This window comes from Scyliorhinus torazame, chromosome 6 (assembly GCF_047496885.1).
Source record: "Scyliorhinus torazame isolate Kashiwa2021f chromosome 6, sScyTor2.1, whole genome shotgun sequence".
In the NCBI taxonomy this organism is placed as follows: Eukaryota; Metazoa; Chordata; class Chondrichthyes; order Carcharhiniformes; family Scyliorhinidae; genus Scyliorhinus; species Scyliorhinus torazame.
This window is the reverse complement of record NC_092712.1, coordinates 89845009-89865556: the sequence shown is the minus strand read 5'-3', so window position 1 is coordinate 89865556 and position 20548 is coordinate 89845009. Positions and strand designations below refer to the sequence as shown.

General features: G+C 46.5%; 1 protein-coding gene across 1 annotated transcript in view; it reads left to right on the top strand.

The window, feature by feature from the left end:
• The window catches only part of gpr158a (G protein-coupled receptor 158a), a 1113215-nt gene extending 1103226 nt beyond the window's left edge, over nucleotides 1-9989 (top strand). Inside the window, exons 10-11 of the mRNA XM_072508450.1 lie at nucleotides 5460-5606; nucleotides 6978-9989. Coding sequence (XP_072364551.1) covers nucleotides 5460-5606; nucleotides 6978-8900 — 2070 coding nt within the window. The 3' untranslated portion in view covers nucleotides 8901-9989. The remainder of the gene's footprint in view (nucleotides 1-5459; nucleotides 5607-6977) is intronic.
• The last annotated feature ends 10559 nt before the right edge of the window (nucleotides 9990-20548 follow it).

Sequence of the window (20548 nt, the reverse complement as noted above, 5' to 3'; positions counted from 1 at the left end):
AGACGGGGGCGGCAGAAGGACCGATCCTCCTGTAAGGTGCTGCGGTGGAGGGGAGGGTGGGACTGGTGGCTGGAATATGCGTGGGGTTCCGCCGGGCGCCAAGTCCCGTAGGGAGACCGTATCTTGTCAGCCGTCGTGGTACGCCATGTAGGCGCACTGGGGGTTAGCATGAAGCGGATGGACTCTCTCGATCAACGGGTTTGACTTGTGCGCCCGCATGTGTTTTTGGAGCAGGGTGGGTCCGGGTGCTGCCAGCCAGGTCGGGAGCGAGGTCCCAGAGGTGGACTTCCTAGGGAAGACAAGGAGACGTTCGTGCGTGAGGTGTCTGATTGGTGGTCGTACAAAGCAGTGACCGGATGGAGTGGAGGGCATCTGGGAGGACTTCTTACCAGCGAGAGACTGCGAGGTTCCTGGACCGTAGGGCCAGGAGGACAGTCTTCCAGACAGTTCCGTTCTCCCTCTCTACCTGTCCGTTACCCCGGGGGTTGTAACTGGTTGTCCTGCTCGAGGCGACGCCCTTGCTGAGCAGGAATTGACGCAGTTTGTCGCTCATAAAGGAGGACCCCCTATCACTGTGTCTGTAAGCGGGGAACCCGAACAGTGCAAAGATGCTATGGAGGGCCTTGATGACAGTGGTTGCGGTCATGTCGGGGCAGGGGATGGCGAATGGGAACCGGGAGTACTCGTCAATCACGTTCAGGAAGTACGTGTTGCGGTCGGTGGAGGGGAGGGGGCCTTTGAAGTCCATGCTGAGGCGTTCAAAGGGACGGGAAGTCTTTATCAGGTGCGCTTTCTCTGGCCGGTAGAAGTGCGGTTTGCACTCCGCGCAGATTTGGCAGTCCCTGGTGGCAGTCTTAACCTCCTCGATGGAGTAGGGCAGGTTGCGGGTCTTGACAAAATGGAAAAAGCAAGTGACCCCCGGGTGGCAGAGGTCCTCGTGGAGGGCTCGGAGGCGGTCCACTTGTGCGGTGGCACATGTGCCGCGGGACACAGCATCAGGAGGCTCGTTTAGCTTCCCGGGACGATACAAGATCTCGTAGTTGTAGGTGGAGAGTTCGATCCTCCACCCCAAGATCTTGTCGTTTTTTATCTTGCCCCACTGTGCATTATCAAACATGAAAGCCACCGACTGTTGGTCAGTGAGGAGAGTGAATCTCCTGCCGGCCAGGTAATGCCTCCAATGTCGCACAGCTTCTACTATGGCCTGGGCCTCCTTTTCGACTGAGGAGTGGCGGATTTCAGAAGCATGGAGGGTACAGGACAAGAAGGCCACAGGTCTGCCCGCTTGCTTGAGGGTGGCTGCCAGAGCTACGTCGGATGCATCGCTCTCGACCTGGAAGGGGAGGCACTCGTCGCTGGCGTGCATCGTGGCCTTTGCAATGTCTGCTTTGATGCGGCTGGGGGCCTGGCGGGCCTCTATCGACAGGGGAAAAACTGTGGATTGGATCAGGGGGCGGGCCTTATCGGCGTAGTTGGGGACCCACTGAGCGTAGTAGCTAAAAAATCCGAGGCAGCGTTTCAGGGACTTGGAGCAGTGAGGGAGGGGGAACTCCATAAGCGAGTTCATGCGTTCAGGGTCGGGGCCTATAACTCCATTTCGCACTACGTAGCCGAGAATGTCAAGATGGTCGGTGCTAAACATGCATTTATCCTTGTTGTATGTAAGGTTAAAGATTTTAGCGGTCTGGAGACATTTTTGGAGGTTGGTGTCGTGGCCCTGCTGGTCGTGGCCACAGATGGTGACATTATCGAGATACAGGAATGTTGCTCGTAAACCGTACCGGTCAACCATTCGGTCCATCTCGCGCTGGAGGACTGAGACTCCGTTGGTGACACCAAAGGGAACCCGAAAGTAGTGATAGAGCCACCCACCTGCCTCGAAGGCAGTGTATTTGCGGTCACTAGTGCGGATGGGGAGCTGGTGGTAGGCGGACTTGAGATCCGCCGTGGAGAAGACCTTATAATGCGCGATTCTGTTTACCAGGTCGGATATGCGGGGGAGAGGGTAAGTGTCCAGCTGCGTAAACCTGTTGATGGTCTGACTGTAGTCGATGACCATCCTATGCTTCTCCCCGGTCTTCACCACCACTACTTGAGCTCTCTAGGGGTGTTACTGGCTTAAATGACCCCTTCCCTCAGTAGCCTTTGGATCTCTGACCTAATAAAGATCCGGTCATGGGCACTGTAGCGTCTGCTCCTGGTGGCGACGGGTTTGCAATCCGGGGTGAGGTTCGGAAACAGGGAAGGCGGGTCGACCTTAAGGATCGCGAGGCCGCAGACAGTAAGGGGGGGTATAGGGCCGTCGAATTGGAAGGTCAGACTTTGAAGGTTACACTGGAAGTCTAAACCCAGGAGTGTAGCCGCGCAGAGGTGGGGAAGGACGTAGAGACGGAAATTTTTGAACTCCCTTCCCTGGACTTTGAGGTTTGCTACACAAAACCCCTTTATCTCCACTGAGTGTGAACCGGAGGCCAATGAGATTTTTGATTAACGGGGTGGATGAGGAGAGAACAGCGCCTTACCGTGTCGGGGTGTATGAATGTCTCCGTGCTCCCAGAGTCGATTAGGCAGGACGTCTCGTGCCCGTTGATGAAAACGGTCGTCGTAACGGTTGAGAGTGTTCGAGGCCGAGACTGATCCAGAGGCTAATCGCAGCAGTTGGGTGTTCTGTTCAGGCAGTGTGTGGTCGGCCAAGCTGGGGTCCTGGGGGTTCATCCAAGATGGCGTCTCCCATTGGTCGCACATGGCTGAAGATGCACAAAATGGCAGCGCCCATCCCTCCAACGTGGCGTCCACGGAACAAGATGCCGGCGCCCGGGGTCCGCACGTGGCCCTGGGTTATGGAGGTGGCGGCGACTGCTGGCCTCACGGGGCCCGTGGAGAAGTTTGTGGTTGCGGTCCGCATTCGCCGCTGGAGACCGCGGCCACCATTCTGGCCTGACATACCCCCACGAAATGGTCCTTTTTGCCACATCCCTTGCAGGTGGATGCGCGGACCGGGCAGCGCTGGCGGGGGTGTTTGGCCTGCCCGCAAAAGTAGCAGCGGGGCCTCTCGGGGTTGCCAGGCTGCCTTGCAGCGCAGGCCTGTGGGGGAATGGGGGAAGACTCGGGATCGGCTGCGGCGGGGTTCCACGATGTCCAGGGGGCTGCCGCGCGGTCGGGAGCGTAAGCGCGGGCGTTCCTGGAGGCCACGTCCAGGGAGCCTGCAAGGGCCCATGCCTCCCTGAGACCCAGGGTGTCCTTCTCTAACAGGCGCTGGCGGATTTGTGACGATAGCATTCCTGCCACGAAAGCGTCCCGGACTAAGAGTTCCGTGTGTTCGCTCACCGAAACTTGCGGGCAGCCGCAGCTTCATCCCAACACCAGGAGTGCATGGCAGAATTCCTCCAGCGATTCCCCAGGGGTTTGTCGCCTTGTTGCAAGCAGGTACCGGGCATAGACCTGATTTACCGGGCGAATATAGTGTCCTTTTAGCAGCTCAATTGCTGCATCAAAGTCTTCCGCTTCCTCGATGAGGGTGTAAATCTCCGGGCTCACACTTGAGTGCAGGACGTGCAGTTTCTGCTCTCCTGTGGGTGCGTTTTCGGCCACCTCGAGATACCCTTTAAAGCTTGTCAGCCACTGCTTAAAGTTTGCCGCTGAGTTCGCCGCATGGGGGCTAAGTTGCAGACACTCCGGCTTGATTCAGAGCTCCATCCTTTCTTCTTAAAAAATCTAGCTTATTAAATTGATGCATGACCAATGACCACTAAAGCGAGGTTGTAGTCCAACTGAAGGCTTTAATAAGCTAGATGTTTCCCCCAGCAGCTCAGGTACAGAATGAGGGCTGCTGGGGCGGCATGGGTTCTTATACCCCACCTATCAGGGCGGAGCTATCATACACTCTAGCCAATAGAAAGCATACAGTTTCCACCAATGGTGCTTTAGCCTATCAGGTACTGTAATACCTATAATACCACAGGGGTGAAGGGGGATGGTGATGGGAGTGGATGGGAACATAAGAAAATAAGAACTAGGAACAGGAGTAGGCCATCTGGCCCCTCGAGCCTGCTCCGCCATTTAATGAGATCATGGCTGATCTTTGTGGACTCAGCTCCACTCTCAGGCCCGTACACCATATCCCCGAATCCCTTTATTCTTTAGAAAGGTATCTATCTTTTTCTTAAAAACGTTTATAGAAGGAGCCTCAACTGCTTCACTGGGCAAGGAATTCCACAGATTCACAACCCTTTGGGTGAAGAAGTTCCTCCTACACTCCGTCCTAAATCTACTTCCCCTTATTTTGAGGCTATGCCCCCTAGTTCTGCTTTCTCCGACCAGTGGAAACAACCTGCCCGCATCTATCCTATCTATTCCCTTCATAATTTTATATGTTTCAATAAGATCCCCCCGCATCCTTCTAATCTCCAATGAGTACAGTCCCAGTCTACTCAACCTCTCGTCATAATCTAATCCCCTCAACTCTGGGATCAACCTAGTGAATCTCCTCTGCACTCCCTCCAGTGCCAATATGTCCTTTCTCAGGGAAGGTTTTGGGGGGGGGGAGAAATCACACGTGCGGCCCGCTGTAGGTCGTTGACCTTCTTGCGGCACAAGAGGCCAATCCTCCTGGTTACGCTGCCCGGGCTGCTGGCCGCTGCCACTTCATCCCAGCCAGCACTGGTTGCCCTGTGGCTCCCCACCTGGGACCCTTGGGCGAACAGGACATCCCTCCTGGCCTTGACTGCATCTAGGAGCCTCCCCAGGTCCATGTCTCCAAATCTTGGGGCTGATCGTCTCGGCGCCATGGCTGCGAGCTGAGTGGGTTGTCCGTGCAAAAGTTGTTAAAGTGCTGCTTGACCTTGTTCGCGGGGTGCTCGCAAGCGCGGTCCCGGAAATCAGATCGCGAGCCTCCATTTGGCGCTTGAAGCCCATGGGGTCTCGTTAAGTGCAGCAATTAATGTTGTATTGTGTTGCCGGCCTCGCCGGGCTGAGCGTTGGGAAGCTTGCGGCAGTTCCCACTCACTGTCACACTTACAAATGTTTCCAGAGAATCGCGCCCTCTGAATTGAAGATCTCCATTGCAGATGGATGACACACTACCAAATCATACTTGAAATCATAAGGGGACAAGAAGCATCCAGTTTTTTGGCTGTCCAATAATGGATCTCAAATCAATGGCATTTTACAAGTTTCTTGTTAGTCGCCTAAAGATGAAGGGGTATATTTTCTGCATTAACTAACTATATATTTCTGCTCCCTGAAGAATTATGCAAGGCTATGTAATTATTAGAAATAGGATATGGACTCAGGACTATATCAGTTTTAGAGTATTTAAAGTTGGGTGACCTATAACAATTCAAACGTAACAGAGTTGGTTAGTTGGAAGAATCCCCTATTGGGAAGACTCGATTTTCTGTTTTCAATCAAACCAGCTGATCAGGTCCACATGAGATTATTTTATTTTTCTTCTCTTCCAGTTTCTTCAAGCAGGCATCAACCCCAGAGATGACATTGCGACAGAGGCCTATGAAGATGAACTGGACATGGGCAGATCAGGGTCTTACTTGAATAGCAGCATCACCTCAGCCTGGAGTGAGCACAGCCTCGATCCTGATGACATTCGGGTAAAACTCAATTATCTTCTGTTGTTGAGTTTGGGAGCTAATTGTGTTTCTTGATTTATGGTGAAAGATAGATTTCTTTATCCCTGTAAACAGCAAGCTACGCTCACACAAAAGCCAAATACTGTGTTAAATCCAGCACTTGGTCTCTTTCTTTCAGCAGCGTTTCTTGCATTCCTTTGCTCTCTGTCAACCTTCTTGTCCTAGCCTCATCACCTCCCCTGTTCTGCATACCACATGTCGCTTTCCCTTGCCAAGTAATTACACATAGGGTCTCAGAACATAACTTCCATGAAACAAATAAAATATGACATAAAAAACAAATGAAATAAGAAAGAAAGTTAGAGATTTCACCAGTACATTTGTCACACTTTCTTGAAATCTACAGTTCAGGTTGGTGAAGGCATGACTGATCTATAGTGTCAGAGGGGACACAGTGTAGACAGGGCAGCGAGATTCCCCGCTAAGAGGCCCCCAGGTAGGGATGGTGAGATGCTAACACCCCTATGATATGCCCTTGGGCCAAGGTACCATCGCACCAGGTTTGGATAAGATTGGCCCAAGAACCTCAGAGGAGTTGGTCAACAAAGAGACAATTTCTATCATGTCTGTCAAAGGAGCAGAAGTCTTACTCGTCTGTCCTTAGAAACTCCATCATTGCAGGCTTGAGGTTTGAACGATTTTTAATGAGGCATGTTTATCCTTAAGGATAGCTAGAATCTTTTTGTCCAGAGAACAATGCCCTAGCTTAGCACTAGTTATATATTGCTCATCACTTTCATTATGAAATATTAATTTGAACATGTTGTTGAACAATTAACTTGAAAGGGCAATGTGCATTATGCCAATCTATATTAATATTGAACTGCTGTAAAGCTAATAACTGGACCAAATTTGTCCAATGATATTTTTAATTAATTCCAGTATTATTGGGAGGATAGTTGAACCATAGCTGCAAAATCTCACAGCACAAATTGTCTTAAAAGACCATTGATGGAATTATGACTCATTTTCCCAAGAAACTACATGAAATTTTATCGAAAAGGAAACAAAAAGCAGCCCGATTCAATACTCCCAATAGCTCACAATGGACCAACAAAATGACACATTTTAAATGTTCAGTCGTCATGGATTTCATCTCTGAAGAAGAGTCACAACTCCTCGAAACATTAACTCTGTTTCTCTCTCCACAGATGCTGCCAGACCTGCCGAGGTTTTCCAGCATTTCCTGTTTTGATTTCCGATTTCAGCATCCACAATATTTTGCTTTGATTATCATGGATTCTTTATTTTTCTGAAAGCTGATGTATAATTAATGCAGATTATGCCGCAAATTGTACTCAGATGTAAGCATTTGCTGTTTTCTCCTCCCAGGATGAGCTGAAGAAACTGTACTCACAGCTGGAGATTTACAAAAGAAAAAAGATGACAGCTAATAACCCACATCTGCAAAAAAAGAGAAGCTCGAAGAAGGGTTTAGGACGATCAATTATGAGGCGCATCACTGAAATCCCAGAGACAGTGAGTAGGCAATGCATCAAAGAGGACAAGGAACATTCAGAGCTTTCTATGCACAGGAACAGCATCAGCATTGCTAGGAAGAATCCATTTGATCCCACTAACTCGAGTGTGAAAACAAAAGAAGACTTTATGAAAAATAAAGCATTGCTACTGCAAAAGTCTCTCAGTAGCTATGACCATGTGAGAGATCAAAGTGAAGATTGCAACATTTCCGTGACAGACAAAATGGAGGTTTCCAGCATGGAGACTGGACTCGTAGATCCACCAATAGGGAAACAGTTAGCCAAAAAGACACATGAGAAGGCAGACAGCATTTCTGCAGAATCCGTTCCTCTAGTCTGCAAGTCTGCTAGTGCACATAACTTAAGTGTAGACAAAAAGCCCTTGCACCCAAGAACATCCATGTTGCAGAAATCCCTCAGTGTCATTGCCTGTGCAAAGGAAAAGACTTTGGGAATGACAGGCAAAGCACAAAGCATGGACGAACACACAAAACATTATAAAGGACAGCAAAGAGCTAAAGAAACCAACAAAAGTCATCCTTCAGCAGAAAACAGTGACATGGAAGCATTCCAACCTAAAAACTCTTTGAGCCACTCTTCGATTTCTGAAGAGGCAAAGAGAGCTCCAAAAGCTGGAATAATGAAGCAACATGTTAATAGTCAATCTACGATTAGTCCAGATACAGCAAACACTCGACTGAGTGATCCATTTGACAAAGCTGAAGTCTGTCCATGGGAGATACAGGACCAGCCGCCTACTCCTTCAGAATCTAGAGTTCAAAAACATGTATCTATTGCCCCAGTGGAATCACAAAATATTCATAGTTCGCATTCAAATGTGAAGGCTCAGAACAGCAACAAACACAAATCTGGGGAAAACATTGCTAAGCAAAAACAAGCAACACAAGGCAATCTTGAGAAATCAGAAGTGTGCCCCTGGGACTTGGAGGAGCCACAATCAAGCCTGCCAGAAGCTCGGAAGGCTATCTCTCAGCATCCTGAAACTATTTCCATTGCGAAAGATATGGATTCAAATAATGCCGCCAAGGTGTTTGAGATTCACCCTGGGGACATCAAGGAAATGCCAAGCAAGGCATCAGAGAAAGGTCAGGCTGTGATGGGGGATGGGAATAAAGGAGAGGGGGGAGATGTAAAGGACAAGGAGATCATACCAGAGACCCTAACATCCAGCAATAGCCTACAACAAGTTTCTGTTAATAGAGCAAATGTTTGTCCTTGGGAGTTTGAACCATCAGAGTCAGCAGAATCGGAGAAGAGCCCAGCTTCAGCTGCCTCAGCCTCATTGTTAAGCAGCATCCCCCAGAAAAAGTCGATGATGAAAGGGTTTGGGATATCTGTGAAAACCTTGGTATCTGCAGGAAAAGGCAAGGAGATAGAGAAAGCCAAAGAAAGAAAAGATGATAAGGTAAAAGTGAAGGGTAAGTACAAGGAAAAGGACAGGAAGGATGAAGATCCAGTGGAGAAATCCAGTGCGGCTGAAAGCTGTCCTCGGGAAGTCAAAATAACCCCTGGATCTGTGACTGGACAAAGCCAAAACATAAACAACAATGGAGCAGGAAAAGAAAGAGGTAAGCTCGCTGAAGTATGTCCTTGGGACTCCGAGGAAAGCAGTCCCGTTCAACACGTCGCAGAAGGAAACACAGTTGCAGCTAAGGACAATAAAAATTCACACGACATAGCTGCAGGTACATCAAAAATGGCCTCAATCTGTCCTTGGGATTTTGACGATCAAACATCGGGGAAACCTGTGTGATAGTAAATCTGCTCCGCCAATGGAAGTTTTCATATCATGAAACTAAGAATTCCATATCAACAATACGTACTTTATTAAAAGAACAAATAGAAACAGTGAAAGCAGGAATCAAGTTAATTTGTATTACAGCCTTCGTTTCCTCATTTTTCTTCCATCCGCATACAATTCGAACAACAACATATTCTGTCAGATGTACGTGCATTCCGGAATGCTCTAGTATTTAGAAACACTTATATGACAGAACCATTCTAATTTATGCAATGATCATGTACTGTTACACCAACCTGCGGCACCCATTCTAATGAATGGGGGCCATTTTCTTTCTGTTTATTAACCAACAACATGACAACAGTGAGCAATGACCTGGCCCGCAAGCCATAAACTTTTTTGAAATACTATTGTATTCAGTGTGGTTTATATTGTGGATCTTTTGTTTTAACTGGTATTTACAGATTCTTATGTACTCCCCTGAAAATTATAGTTTGGTATCAATAGCTGTTCGAGATTTTTTGATATATGAAGCAGTAGGTTCCTGTGGTTTATTTTTCCCAAAGATTATTCCTCGTGCACATAGCCACTGTTAATAGTGGGATCCGTGGTCCTACCTAGCTTAGTGAAATATAACCAACTTCAGCTTAATTTACATTAGCTGATTCTTTCCCACTCCCTATCCCTGAATATGAAGATTTGCTGTATTACATGACAATCCTTGGTTTGCACTTTTTAAATCAACCTATTTGTGCAAATTTATTTAAAGGTGTTACAGCTTTAAACAATAACTCATTATCGGTTGAATCATAAATTTCAACTATCTTTAGCTTTGCAGTGATTAGCACCTAAAAGGATCAAATCTGTAACCTCATATATTTGCTTCTGTGTTCTGCATGCAAAATGACTGGTAGGACTGACAATGTGCTAAACCTCTGACCTTTAGCATTTGGACTGTACTGAATTGTATTGTGATTGAGGCTGTATCCTGTACACTGTATTCTGTGCTTGTTCTATCTACTGACAAGCTCTGGCGTCCACCAGGGAATATTTGATAGATCTCTTTTATGGTTTGTGGCAGCATGTAAATAAGGTACCTTATCTGCAATAAAATTACATTTATATTATACAAATTTTACATGTGCTTGTTCATGATTTCTGGAGAGAAAACAATCTTTAACTGTATAATGGGATGGGGCAACAACATAGTAATAGGGCCATAGAGCCATTCGGCCCAGCAAGTCTGCATCGACCCTCTGAAAGAACGCTCTACCCAGGCCCACTCCCCCATCCTAACCCCTTAGCCACGTAACCCCACCCACCCAAGGCCGAAATTGAACCCGGGACCTGATGCTGTGCCACCGCGCATCGCACAATTCAAATATGGTGATGGAAGCAGATCAAAGGGATCTTCATTTGAGTTTAGTCAGAGGATTAAATAGGTCTTATAATTGCGACATCACAATGAAAGAACTGGGCACAGGAAAACATCTGCAATGTGATAACTGCAACAATGGCCCATTCTAAATTAAAAATAATAAATCATTATTTTAGGGCACCTTTGAGAGTTTTTCAGCTGATTCAGATATCCCTCTATAGCCACTCAGAATCTGGTAGAATAACTGATATTTCCTGTTGATGGTGGCAGCTTCCCATTTCATAAGAGAATAGTTTGCGCCGTGGTGGGCGATTCTGTGGTAAGTATTGCTTGATGTGGCTCAAGAGCCCCATTCTGGCATGGCAGTCTCTGCTGCATGTGCTGCAGAGGAAAGCAATGAGCTGAGAAGGTGCACAGTTCATTGACCCCGGTTCTCTCTGAGCCCTCTTCCAGGCCAAAAGCTTTTTGTTTCTGCTCGCCTCTTCGAAACACCTTCCAAATAGTCACCTCCAGAGTTCACAGCCGTCAGCGACTGTCTCCCAGTTGTCAGTATCAATGACCAGCAACTTCATAGTTTTTTGCAGGTGCTTTAATACCTGTCATCCCATCAACAGATCACGGAACATCTGGCTTTGATCATTCGCTCAGTCCATCTCAGGGAGGCAGTCTCCATTGAGGTAGTGGAGGTACCACACACCGCCATTGACAAAATGCCAGAGAGGCCGCAAAATCACCCTTAACTGGTGCCTGAACCAACCAATTGGCCACCCGCCTCCATGGAGCGGGCAGCTTATCTAATTCTCAGCAGACCTGTGGGAAAGTTAAGGAGGGGGGGAAGACACAGCAAAAGATTCCTGAAAAGGTTTCAATGGTAGAAATGGATGTGTCAAAGCAGAGAGGATTAGGATGGGATTAGAGAGCATGATGCAGTGGTTGAAAGAACGGCCAATGGTTGAAAGTAGGGGTGGGAAACAACAAGAGTTTTAAGACCAGAGATGAGCGGGAGCATGTTATGCTTTAAAAAATCCCCCCTCACTATCTCGGAGGACGTCTCTGAGGAGGATATGGATAACATATCACAACTATAACCCGCACCTTTGCAGAGAAAAGCAGTTGGTGAAATTAGCAGTCAGGCCTCTTGGTCACTATCTGGTGAGCACCACACTGCTTTTGATGCACATCATGTGGAGACAGGAGCATTCCAGAGATCGGACAATCTGAGGTCTGCTGGATCCCAGGACTCAGCTGTGCCCCAGCCAATTGCCGTGCCTCTGGATACTTTCACCCCTCAGCTTTTGGAAGTGCAAAGGCAGAGCCATGAATACCAGGAGGGGTTGTCAGTGGCATTCCTGCAAGTCAAAGTGGAGGAGTCCCAAAGATTTCAGTCGCAGGACATGTTAGCGTCATTGCGTGGCACCGAGGACAACACTGCAAGGGTGGCTTCAGCAGCAGAAAGCCTGGGGCAAGATGTTAGAGCCATGACTGGAGAACACCGAAGAATGGCTCAGTCCCTGAGGACCATGGTTCAACAGCAAGTTGCAGACAACTAGGGATGGGCAATAAATGCCAGTCTAATGAGCGACATCCTCACAGCTCACGCCCCACCCAGCTTTGTAACATCTACAAATTTGGCGATATTACATTTAGCTCCCTCATCGAAATCATGAATATATATTGTGAATTTGTGGCTTTCTAGCACAGATCCCTGCTGTACTCCACTAGTCACTGCCTATCATTTGGAAAAGACCCATTTTATCCGACTCTTTGTTTCCTGTCTGCTAACCAATTTTCTATCTATGGCAATGTACTACCCCCAATCCCATCTGCTTTAATTTTATACGCAAATCTCTTTTCTTCTGAAAGTCCAAATAAACCACATCCACTTGGACCCCCTCGTAGATTCTGCGAGTTACATCCTCAAAGTATTCCAATAAATTTGTCAAGCATGATTTGCCTTTTGTAAATCCATGCTGACTCTGTCCGACCCTGCCACTCTTTTCTGCTATTAAATCTTTCATCATAGACTCTCGCATTTTCTCCACTATCGACATAAGGCTGACTGGTCTGTGGTTCCCTGTTTTCTCTCTGAGGAATTGAACAAACGAATGTGATATAAAATAGTTAGTTCAAATATTAGTTACAGTAATGTGGATGTGATCAGTCTAATAGTAGTGAGTTCACAGACAAAGGATTTCAGAAAGCATGGCAAGGAAGGGGGAGGGGTGTCTGGTGGAGGATGGGAAAAGGATGCTGGGTAACAAGAGGCCCAGGGTTAAGGAATGAGAAGTGAGCCAATCAAGATATATGGCCAGTTCAGGAGGGGTATAGGATGGCTTATGGGAATCTTGTATGTGAAACTTGATGCCATTTGAATGTATTTGTAGAGAATCCTTTGTCTCCAATAGCACTCGGTTCGGGAGACCCCAGGAGGCAGCTTGTGTTCTGGGTCTTTGTGAAGCGAGTCAGACTTGCAGGTTGGTTAAAAATAAATAACACTATGCCTACAAATCCATCTCGAGTTTTATTGAGGCCAGACTGATGGGTAAAGAAATTAATATTGTAATTTGGTGCCAAAATCCGGGATTTCTCCAGACGGTCACCGGCCAGCTGCGAAATCAGAATTAGACTGATGTTGGACAAGGAAAGTGGAAACGGGCCCACAATGTGTGGCTGTAAAATGACCCACATTGGTTTTCCCCTCTTCTCATGGTCTGATTGGTCTGGTCACTCGCGGTTGGTACGGAAAGATCATCTCGACGAAATCAAAGGTCAGTCTGGGGATTAGAAAATTAAACTGATGGGATATCATAATTGATCATTCAGTTTTGGGTTAACTGTGGAACTGATGGGACATCGGAAAGATGGTTTAGTTACACCAGTGTTTTTGATAAACTGATGGGACATCGGTAAGATGGTTCAGTTCTACGAGTGTTTTTGATGAACTGATGGGACATCGGTTGATGGTTCAGTTCTACGAGTGTTTTTGATGAACTGATGGGACATCAGTTGATGGTTCAGTTCTACGAGTGTTTTTGATGAACTGATGGGACATCGGTTGATGGTTCAGTTCTACGAGTGTTTTTGATGAACTGATGGGACATCGGAAGGATGGTTCAGTTCCACGAGTGTTTTTAAAACTATAGTTGATTAAGCTAAAATTGTATCCTTGGACTGTAGTGGCGAGAAACACAGTCTTGATGACTAGTTGGAGATTATGGGGAATTGCTTAGATAAATTTCAAAACAAAGAACATCCATAAAACTGGATGCTGCATGTTAGTTAAAGCAGAAGTCTCTCAAAGGGTTAACAGCAGCCAAAGTTAAAGACTACAGACAGTGCTTCTCAAACGGGCCTTGAAATAACAGCAGCAGCCTGTGGTGAAATCGGATACCTTTCTTTCGAGTCAGTGAAACTCCAGCAAAGTTACGTTTTGAATTAATTAAAGGAAACCAGTGGATTTCTCCATCTCTTTGATAAAAGTTAATTATTTTATCAAGCAATTGATTGAAATTGCCAGAATCTTAAGTTTGAATTACTTGAAATAATGTTTATTTCATTTTATTTGTGAATTAATAGAAACTTAAAGAAACTCACTGACACCATTTTAAAAAGTGTAAATCTGGAGATGACAGTTGACTTTGCTCCAGTATAAATCACCACAGCCATCTGCTCCCTCATTGATAGCAGCCAACATTTTTGTGAATGTAAGAAAAATGTGTTAAAAGAAAAATTGTTAAGATAAAGAATTAATTAAGTTATAAAAGTTATACAAGTTTGTGTTAAGCAAATCGTAAATTCAGTTCTGAGTCGAGATCAGAACGAAGCTTGCAGTTTGCAGTAATTCAATTTGAATTTTCAAACATTTTAAGTTTTAAAAGAACACTGTTAAAACCTTTTAAATAACTTTGCCAAGTAGCAAATATTGCCATCGGTTATAAATAGGCAAATAAATAAATTTTAAGAAGAGCCAAAGTATGAAAGCTAAAGAGTTAATTGGATTATGGAGACAATATTGTCAAGAGGAGAGGGATAAGATCATGTTATTAAGTTGGCAAGAAAATGCCCTTAAAATGGGGATTCCAATTAGTGAAGGGGGAACCAGAAAACTCTGGAGATCTTGAAAATGGAGTGTGCATTCAAAAAACGAGCAAGTAAAGAGACAGTGGACTCGAGTAAAAAAAATGGGCTACTTAGTTCAATGGCTGGCCTTGCATTGACAGACGCAGATGATGACCTAGAGAATTGGACCATGTCGGCTAGAGTCCCGACTGCACCAGTAGCATTGTCTGCACTAATTCCAGAACCACCAGGGTATCATAATTTATATCCAGTCACTGCTCCCAGATTCAAATCATGCCAGCCTCTCCAGCCCCTTTGGTTAATAGTTTAGGCCCTATTTCTGCACCTCCACCGTCTGTTAGAGAAGGGGAGCTCTGTTCCACAAGCCCAATTAGCTCTAGGACCCGATCTCGGACAAAGAGAGAGGGGCCTGATCCTATCCAGAAAAAATTACGTATACCACCTAGATTCCTTAAGACCAATACAGCAGGACAGAAAAGTAAGAGAACAAAGAAAGAGGATGCTAATGGTTCTGAGGAGCTGGAGCTCCCCCTAGTGGAAGGGAAGGACGTCAAAGTCGTTGAAGAGCCAGAGGAATCCGCTAAAGTGAGACCCCTAGTGAGACTCTGAGACAGTTGTCGATTAGGAAAATACCCAACCCTGATGTTGCAACAGCAGCAGCCCAGCCCACGATAGACGTTTATTTCCCATGGAGACCCAGTGGGATGATGGCTATGCTGGCTGCAATCCCAGACAGGAAGAAACCTCCTGCTGCTTTCGTGGACTATCTGAGAACTACCATCTCAGTTTATCAAGCTGATTATAGGGACCTCTGGGCCCTAGTCCAGCAGCGTTTAACCCCAGCAGAGCACCGCAGTTACTTCAACCACTTGAATTATGCTAGCCACGCTGCACTTCAGCAAGTCCATGCCTTGGACGATGATAGATGGGCACAAATCCTGAATGTGTTAAATGCCACATTTCAAAAGCTATCTTAGACCTCAAACCTAAAAAGACTGAAGAGCCAGAGGAATTTCGGGAACGTTTTAATGAAATCTATCGTGGGCAATCAGGCGACTTGCTGTACCAAAATGGTCAGAATTCCCCTCAATATTGTGCTATGTTAATGCATTGTCTACCACCTTCCGTGGCTACTGCTGTGAAATGTAATAACATGAATTGGACAGAGAACGACCCTTCTCAGATGGCCCGGGCAGTCAGATTTTATTGGAAGGAGGGTGTAGGCCAGGAAGGAGGCTCAGTTACAAAGGTTAAGACTGAGTATGTAATGAAAAAGGATGACCTGAGACCCCAACCAGCGGCAGATATAGAGGGAACAATGCATGTTTTAATTGTGGCCGTACAGATCACTGGCATCAGGAATGCCCCTTTAAAAGACGGGCAGCAGAAGGAGACTACCCGACCCAAAAGGAGGGGGTACCCACCAAGGGGAGGACAGATGAGGTACACCGACTTCTCCCAGGCAAACTCTTTCCCAACACAAGATTGACTAGCTAATTTAGTCAAAAGGACTCTCCAATCGGACAGGGAACCTATTATCTCTTTGCAGACAGGAGATCAACATTACCCATTTGTAATCGACACTGGAGCAGCCATGTCTTTGGTGCAATCAGAACTTCGGCTACCACTATCCGACCACACCCAGCATTTGTCGGGGCCCCAAGGACAGGTGTGTGAGTATCCTATTTCTGAACCTGTGACAGTCACTTATGAGAATAAGTCTACAGATCATCAGTTTCTGGTGACTACTGGATTGGACTGTAACTTGTCGGTCCGAGATTTACTGTGTATCTTCCAGCTACAGCTAGAGTGTGGAGACGAAGGGGTAACAGTTCAATCATGGAGGATGAGACAACAGTGCTATATTTCTATCACACCCTAGTGGTGGACGCTAGACATTGAACTTTCACTGCACCACGTTACCCTGGTCTATGACAGAACCGGACAGAACAGGGAGTTGGAGGACAAATACCTTCCGATAATTGGGACTGAATGGCCCGTCAAGATTACAGTCACGGGAAAAGAAGGTACAGCCGATTTTGTGACAATACCACCACATTTATGGCCACAGTCAGCTTCTGTAGGCCCTCATATTACACGTCAAGTCCACGACCAGTACCATGCCAAGAATCTGGGGCCTATGGTAAGGAGGGCAGTGGATCATTCAGATCCAACAGAGTACGCACTTCAAGTCATGCCGGACGGCACTGCCATAAAATATTTTGAGGTCCCTGAAACGATTAACACTCGACTTCAGCCAACCCACAGCTCTGGAAGAATAGGGGATTCCTTACCTCGGCCAGCACGGAAATATCCCACCGGGTTTAGTTAATGACCTGCTGCAGGCACTCCTTATGCCCGCGCAGATTTCCGTCATTAAATGCACAGCCCATACAAACGGTAAGACCCCAGTTGACGTTGGTAATGAACAAGCAGATTGTGCAGCGCGGACAGCCGCACAAATTCAGCAAGTGATGGTGCCTAAAATGTTAAGTCAGACTAAACGATCTGCTCTAAATAGGTCTGCTTCTGACAAGCCAATGCCAACCATCCAAGACATCATAAGGTTACAGGAGAACGCTCCTGAGAGTGATAAACAAATGTGGAAACGGTTAGATTGTACATATGATTCTGTTTCTTCTTTATGGACCACGCCAGCACATCTGACTTGTATGTCTGAGGTACTGGCTTTATGGGTCATCGAATGTGTACACTTTGCAACTCATTGTGGGGCTCGGGGGACTAGTGATTTGTTGCTGGACACTTGGTGGCACCCTAAAATGCAGGGGCTGGCCCAGAGTATCAGTAATCGGTGTTTGATTTGTCAGCAATATAACACCGGCAAAGGTATCCCTTGTGGTATGAGGCAGACCCTGTTGCCCAGTGGTCCCTTTGAGACGCTCCAAATGGGTTACATTGAGTTGGAAAGGTGTCAATGTTGTCAATGTTATAAATATGTTTTGGTTATTGTGGATGTGTTCAGCAGATGGGTCGAGGCGTATCCGACTAATAAAGCTGTTACTGGGGTTAAAGTTCTGAGGCGGGAAATTATTCCCCGGTACGGCATACCAGCTCAGTTGAGTTCTGATAACGGGCCTCAATTTCTTGGACAGATTAAATCGCTTATTGTCACAAGTAGGCTTCAAATGAAGTTACTGTGAAAAGCCCCTAGTCGCCACATTCCGGCGCCTGTTCGGGGAGGCTGTTACGGGAATTGAATCGTGCTGCTGGCCTGCCTTAGTCTGCTTTCAAAGCCAGCGATTTAGCCCAGTGCAGGTAAAGTCAGACCGTCAGGAGAGGGTAGGAAGAGGTTGTGAGAGAGAGAGGGGGACTAGAAAGTGGACGGAGCGTGTGAGAAGGGGAGTACAACTAGAAGGTGGGTTATCAGGCGATATACTTAATTCATTTAGGACCCAGAATGAGGGAAACCTGGGTATTATGAATCTCTTCTACCAGATCTACCACCGCTTGTATGGCCACGGACGGGTTGTCTGCTACCCGAACCCCGCATCGGTGTCCAGGTTATTTTCTGTTTCACCGCTTTGGGGCACTCCCCAAACGGTGGTTCATTGTCAGCCTTACCGAGACACTACCTGAGCAAGTCACTCTTCCTTATGATCCGGGTTCCGCACCACCGGCTATTTGCCTTCCCCTTCCTCGGGATAATTCCCATTCACAGTATGATAGGCTGCAATGGTGGAGGGCGTACATACCTACCCACTTCACTCCCAATAGAGACTCCCGGTCGTATGAGAATTGTTTCATCAGTGACGGGTACGGCTGTTTGCTGGTAGAGGTGGAAACGAATATAACATGTCTGTTCCCCACCTGTACGGACAGGAGGTGTCATATCGGATGCTAGCCTGTACACAGAGCAAGGATACTACTTTTTTTTTAATGGCACAGCGACCAATGTTTTGTCACCCATTTACCTGCCAAATTGTTATCGGGATTCTAGTCCCTACCACAGTCCCCTGCCCTTCGGCGTGGATGCTGCACAATTAGTTGGCACGCCGGGCAGTCTCAGCCGAATTCTGCGAGAACTGGAAAAAACCTCAGGTTCTCGCACCCAACCGGGGCCACTCAGCCGGATGGGGAATTCTGAGCGTCTTGACACTGGGAGGTGTGGGGAGTTCCTTGGCGGTTAGCGATAGGAATTATTTTATTTGTGTCCTTACCATCCTGGGAAACGAAACCTTGGGAGCCCTCGGGGCAATAACTAAGGAATTGTCTCAGCTGCGGTTGTTTGCCATGCAGAACCGGTATGCTCTTGACTATCTTCTGGCCCGTGAGGGTGGGGTATGCGCCATAGTGCAGGGCAAGTGTATCATGGGAGTTCAAGACCTAACCGCTAACATCACTAAATTTATGGATCGCATACGGGATCGCCTGGACGGAATGCAGGACCCTGGCTCTTGGGGTAACTGGGCATTCGGAGGTTGGAAGGACTGATTGATAAATATGGCCATGTATTTAGCAGTGGCACTCGGCTGCATCTTTGTGGGCCTGGCCATCCTTAAATGCGTGATGGGTAAAATGCTGGGTGCACTGGAACGGCTAGGCGCCCCGAGAATCTTGGCTGTTAGGATCAACGAAGGAACAGCGGATGACGGAGTGCTGCAACAGGAATTGGAAATCTAGCGACGAATCTTCTTAGATGAGGGGCCATAGCTACGGGTTGGACAGATAGGTTATCATGAAATGATAAAAGGAGGGAATGAGGAATTGAACAAACGAATGTGATATAAAATAGTTAGTTCAAATATTAGTTACAGTAATGTGGATGTGATCAGTCTAATAGTAGTGAGTTCACAGACAAAGGATTTCAGAAAGCATGGCAAGGAAGGGGGGGGGAGGGGTGTCTGGTGGAGGATGGGAAAAGGATGCTGGGTAACAAGAGGCCCAGGGTTAAGGAATGCGAAGTGTGGCAATCAGGATATATGGCCAGATCAAGAGGGGTATAGGATGGCCTATGGGAATCTTGTATGTGAAACTTGATGCCATTTGAATGCATTTGTAGAGATTCCTTTGTCTCCAATAGCACTCGGTTCGGGAGACCCCAGGAGGCAGCTTGTGCTCTGGGTCTTTGTGAAGCGAGTCAGACTTGCAAGTTGGTTAAAAATAAATAATACTATGCCTACAAATCCATCTCGAGTTTTATTGAGGCCAGGCTGACGGGTAAAGAAATTAATATTGTCATCTCTACCTCCCTTTTTAAATACTGGAGTTACATTAGCTACCTCCAATCTGCAGGAACAGTTCCAGAGACTATTGAATCTTGGAAGTTGACCACCAATGCATCCACTATTTCTTGAGCCACTTCCTTAAGTACTCTGGGAAGCAGATTATGAGGCCCTGGGAATCAATTTCCCCAATATAATTTCCCTACTAATCCTCCCTCGCACTAAACCCTGAGTTCCCAAACATTTCTGGCACAATATTTTTTCATCCTCCTTTCTGAAGACAGAACCAAAGTATGTATTTAGTTGGTCAGTTATTCCTTTCTTCCCCATTATAAATTCCCCTGTTTCTGATTGTAAGGGATCTACATTTATCTTCACCAAGCTTTATAAAGATAGCTGAATAAAGATAGATAGTTTTTTGAAGAATAAAGGGATTAAGGGTTATGGTGTTCGGGCCGGAAAGTGGAGCTGAGTCCACAAAAGATCAGCCATGATCTCATTGAATGGTGGAGCAGGCTCGAGGGGCCAGATGGCCTACTCCTGCTCCTAGTTCTTATGTTATATCTTCACATGCCTAGAGAAGCTTTTATTTCTTGTTTTTATGTTCCCTGCAAGCTTACTCTCATTCTCTATTTTGTCCTTCTTAATCAATCTCTTTGCCCTCCTTAGCTGAATTCTAAACTGCTCCCAATCCTCGGACCTGTTGTTTTTCTTGTCCAATTTGTATGCATCTCCCTTAGATCTAATACTATCTTGAATTTCCCTTAAAAGCCATGAATCGTCCACCTTTCCCATAGGAATGAATAATTTTTGCAGTTGACCCATGCGCTCTCTGAATATTTTCCATTGTCTATCCACCGTCATCCCTTTAAGTAACATTTCCCTATCCATCATAGCCAACTCACGTCTCATACCATCATGGTTTCCTTTATTAAGATTCAGGATCCTAGTCTCAGAATCAAATATCCCACTCTCCATCTTGATGAGGAATTCTACCATGTTTTGGTAGGGGCCAAGGG